This window comes from Amblyomma maculatum, chromosome 11 (genome assembly GCF_055883805.1).
Source record: "Amblyomma maculatum isolate TAMU_Amacu chromosome 11, ASM5588380v1, whole genome shotgun sequence".
NCBI classification, from domain to species: Eukaryota; Metazoa; Arthropoda; class Arachnida; order Ixodida; family Ixodidae; genus Amblyomma; species Amblyomma maculatum.
The window spans coordinates 9052835-9057528 of NC_139354.1; the positions used below are offsets into that span (position 1 = coordinate 9052835).

The 4694-nt window shown below is 53.0% G+C and overlaps 1 protein-coding gene across 1 annotated transcript; it reads left to right on the plus strand.

Moving 5' to 3' along the window:
* The first annotated feature begins 49 nt into the window (after positions 1 to 49).
* LOC146172806 (uncharacterized) lies at positions 50 to 4381 on the plus strand. The gene has a single exon (XM_084584975.1). It carries the CDS (start codon positions 892 to 894, stop codon positions 3166 to 3168), a length of 2277 nt encoding a protein of 758 aa, XP_084441101.1. The 5' UTR covers positions 50 to 891; the 3' UTR covers positions 3169 to 4381.
* The last annotated feature ends 313 nt before the right edge of the window (positions 4382 to 4694 follow it).

Genomic DNA, 4694 nt, shown 5'->3' on the forward strand with positions numbered 1-4694 from the left:
GTGTGTGGCTAGCGCCGGAAGTAGACGCGATCACTTGCCCTGTGCGTCAAAAGAAACAGCCGTCGATTTGCAGCAGCGCTGGCATAATGTTTTGAAATGTCGCCCACATTTTCTCTGCATGGGCTGTTACCGCTAAAATGTCGGAGCGCTAAATTACGTTTTTAATTACCGCAGCGCGCAACTCTCCGAGCGCGCTTCGCTACTACTCGTACATCGCAGAATCTGTCAGGTTTCGTATCAGGGCTTCTCAGGCCTTCCCCTCCCCTCTACATTAATCGCTTGGTGGCTAAAATTTTTCGTGAAAACGTCGTCGCTGGACGCGATATCTTCGACGAGGCAAGTGTTTTCTGTTCACAGCGGACCCCACAGATGCGCCCGATCTGCAGCACCGCAGGCCAGCAGCGTTATTTGGCGTCGGCGGGAGACATTTGAGCTCTCTCTCCGCTACCCGCTTGTGTTTCAGAGTCCGTAGTAGCGAGAGCGCTCCAAAAGGGATAATCAACAAAACAAGAAAAAGAAGGGAAGGCGAAAAAATGATTTATTCGCACCCTCGGCTGGTATTCCTTGCCTGTCCCGTCGCCTCGATCAGAGAAAACCTGGTCCAGATCATGAAGCAGTGCCGTTTGAACCTGCCCGAGTGGCCGTCCGGAGCTTAAAAATCGCACCCGTCAGTACGTCGCTGCAGCGGCAGTAGCAGCAGGTCGTGATGTGCGCCCGCCAGCGACGCGAGCTGTCGAGCGGGAGCGCGTCGTCGCCTGGGATGCTCGGCGGGCTCAGCCTGTGGCACTGGTGAAGAAAGCACGCCCGTGGCAGCTCGCCCAAGAGGTTCGTCCTTCGAACCGAGCCCCCGCGGGTCCCAATGGAGCACGGAGCTGCGGCGCGATCCGCAAAATGACGTTCAAAGTAGGCGACTACGGCTGGGTCTGGGACGGCATACAGTGGACCTCTTGGCGATCGCTCAACTCGGACCGGGACCAGCAGAAGCCGTTGCTGGGCTCCACGCTCTTTATCTGGATCAAGCGGCTCAAACTTGATGAATCTGAGCTCCTGCGCAACATTCAGGTGCTGGGAGGCCGGGTGTCCAAGTTTCTCGACGAGGCGGTCAGCTTCGTGGTGACCGACCAGGATCCGACCAAGGTAGCGGCACCGCACAAGCCCCTCGGCGAGCCGCTGACCCGTGGCCAGCTGATCTTGAGCCGCGCGCACAAGTCCACTGAAGGCGGAGCCGCCGAAGATTGCGTGATCGACAGGGTGAGAGAGGCGCGCATTCGGCTGTGGAACATTAGCCAATTCTTGCGCTGGGTTGAAGTGCACCTCAACATCCAGCCTGCTCCGGCATCGGAGCCCCCGTCGTCGCGCAAGCGAAAGTCTTCGCGTCTGCCGCGACCGTTGATCAAGGTCGAGGACGTTGAGCAGCAGTTCAAACCCGTGTACAAAGTGTTCAAGTCGGACCCCACGCTCTACGTCAATCCTCTGTACCCGTCGAGCCCGTTTGACGATCCCGCGGTCCAGGAGCGGTACGTGCAACTCAAGAAGTCCGACAAAGGTTCGTCCTCGGATTCGGAAGTTTCCGAAAAAGAGCCCGCTCTCACTGCACCGGCGGCTGACAAACCGCAACAGGGGACAACACCTGCCGCCGCGGCGCCACCAGCCAAGCACCAGTACTGTGAGTGTTGCAACGCATACTTCTTCAACCTCCAGCAGCACATAGGGCCGGACGGGGCGCATCATCGCGAGTTTGCGCTGCGCGAGGACAACTTCGAGTGTGTTAAGGAGCTTATTGACTGTTTCCCAACCTTGGACGATTTTGTGGTCAATGGCGACCATGCTGTGGACAAGGCATTGAGCGACATGCATCCTTCAGCATACCACTTTGCCATGCTGAATGCAGCAGGTATGCAGGCATCCGCTGCTGCCTACCATCGGCCACCGCCTGTGCCGTTCCCAACACGGCCAAGCTTTGACCCCACTCAAGTGATGGTAAAGCAGGAACCACAAGACGACTCACCACCAAGTACTGTGCATCATTCAGGACTGCTTTCCGGTGTTGGTGAGGCCAGTGCGGCAGTTCCTCTGGACTTTTCACGAACAAGCCAGCTGACAGAGATCTGTGGCCAGAGCTTCCCACGAGAATATGTCCACCACCACCATCAGGGTCCGCCACCTCCACCATTAATTCCCCATCCACCATACCTTCCAGACAAGACTGAGGAGCCACAGTCTTGCTGGATGGCAGGAGGAGGTGCCAAGATGGATCCCAGCGGCGGTCAAGCAGCAGCTATGCCTCCTCCCCCACCACACCTGTCGCACCACTCCCAGGGGGTGCCTGTGTCCAGTTCCCACCACCTGCCGCTTGAAAACCTCAGTTTTCTTGACCCCCCACAGCAGGACGCCATGTTTACAAGTGAGCTCCCACAGCCAGACTTCACGTTTGGCTTGCAGAACCTCCTTCACAGCATCTGCGACGAGGCTGAAGATGAGAACAACCAGAGAAGAAGTGGTGGCTCACGGGGCATTGAAAGTCACAAGGAGAACTTGGAAAAGGCAGCAGAGAATGCAGCTGCTCCTACGTCCTTAGTACCTCAGCCGGAACAGCATCAGCAGCAGTATCCAGCGTGGCCGTACTCGGAACCAGCATCCATGGTAGCAGAAAACACGAGGTGTCAACAACAGCCGTCCATGGAGAACTCATCTTCATCGCCACTTGAGCTGACTGCACATACTCCGTCCGAGGCACCGTCGTTATCAGCTTCAAAGCAGACAGCGGCACGAAGACGGCATAGCCGTGACGATGAAGATGCAACCAGTAATGGCATGTCTGAGAGCAACCCCAACCGATGGACCGTAGAGCGGACGCGGCGAGGTGTCGGACTGAAGTTGAAGTTCACGCCGGCACGCAAACAGAGCTCCTCACTGATGAGTCCTCCAACCCCGGTGCACACTCCACGGACGCCAAAGGCGGCCAAGAGCGGCGGAGGTGGTTCGTCCTCGTTCGATGTTTACGACTGGAATGAGGAAGAAGAAGGTGAGTGTTCGGATTTCGTGAAAGTCCAGTGGCGCGTCATGCACACCGAGGACACGAAGGTGATCTTGTGCCGGACTAAACAGTTTGCGCTTCCACGCAAGCACGGCAAAAGTGTTGGGGGTGGTAAGCAACTCGTCTACTGACGTGTGGTTCCAAATGGTTTTTAAAACTGCACGGCAGCTTTCATGAAGCTGTTGCTTCCTTTGGGCAGATGCAGTGGTTGTCATGTCCTGTACATTGAAAAAAAAAAAAAAGAAGAAACCTCCTCGCTGAACTTTGAAGAAGGCAGCGACAGCATCAGTGCTCTATTGAACTATGGTAAATGCAATATCATCAGTCTGCACGTCACCTCCGTCAAGGTCAAAAGAGTGAGAAGCTTCATGCAGTGCTTCAACACCAGGGGGCACGCATTGACTGAGGCATGTCTTTGAGCATCCACACTTTCCTCTTCATCACCTTTGCCATCAAGCTGTCTTCTGCTGTAATATTTGCCTATCTGACAGCTCCACGCAGTTTTTTCTTCCTTAAAACAGAAAAGTGGTTTTGCCCATGCATTGTGGTACGACCCAAGAACCACACAATGGTGGACACGGATCTCTACCGTGCAGGTCTGTTGGTGGGCTGTGTGCCTGGGTGTTCGGAATTTCCAAAATTGCAGAGGCTCCCTGTAAAAGATTACGCATTCCCAGGCACAGATGGTCGCCACTTTAAAGCTCATGTACACAGCTGTGTGTAGTTGTAACTTTAATTCACTTCTTTCCCCTAAAAGCCCTCTCATCAGCGTGTGACTGGCCCACAACACAGGTCAGAAAATACTCTCAGCCAAGGACGAAAGCTTAGAAAGTGTACTGTATATGCAGCTTGTCGTTTTGAGACGCAAAGAGTCACAGGGGTCGAACACATTGCATTCATGATGAATGTCCCTAGCCTTCCATGGTTTCAATTTGGATTGAGCACGCAGAACATATGGGTACACCAAGTCTTTTGGGAGACCCAGGAACCGATAGCTTTGTCATTGTGGCTGTTTGCAGTGTGCTCTGTTGTTGGCAGCTCAGTGTTGCTTGATTTGTGCTGATGTTCTCACCTAGAACCATTTTACGAGCGAAACTTTTTCATCCTTTTCAGTCTGTACGAGAAGGTCATTCCTTGTCTGCCTATTTAGCATGGCTGTGTATGTCTTTGTTACAAGACCAGCACATCATATATAACTGCAATGTGTGGAAATGAGAATGAAATCAGACCTTGACAAAGCCGTAAGCATAACTCAATTTTGCTGATGCATGTCATACTTTTATACAAACATTCTGGCGGCACCTGAAAATGCATTGACCAAACCGTTTTTCTTTTTTTTTTTTTCCCACCACTTATGTAGCACCAAGCATCTGACAGTTGTGATGTGTTGCAGGACTTTTGTTTTTTCCTTTAAATGTGAAATTGGAATTGAGTGTTCCTCCTAGTGTGTAGTAACTTGCTCAGATGGCTTCTTATCAGGAGGTGTGCTTGCAGGCAATAGCTGTAGATAACGTTGGGCTTGTTTTGTTGGCTGATATCTTAGCCTGTGTTCTGCTCTGCTTGTAGTTCCTCTGCTTCGCCAATTGCAATACTGCTGTGTTCCTTTGGTTTTCCTTCTCTTGAAGGCGAGCATTGGTAGCTAGACAGGTGGCTTTGG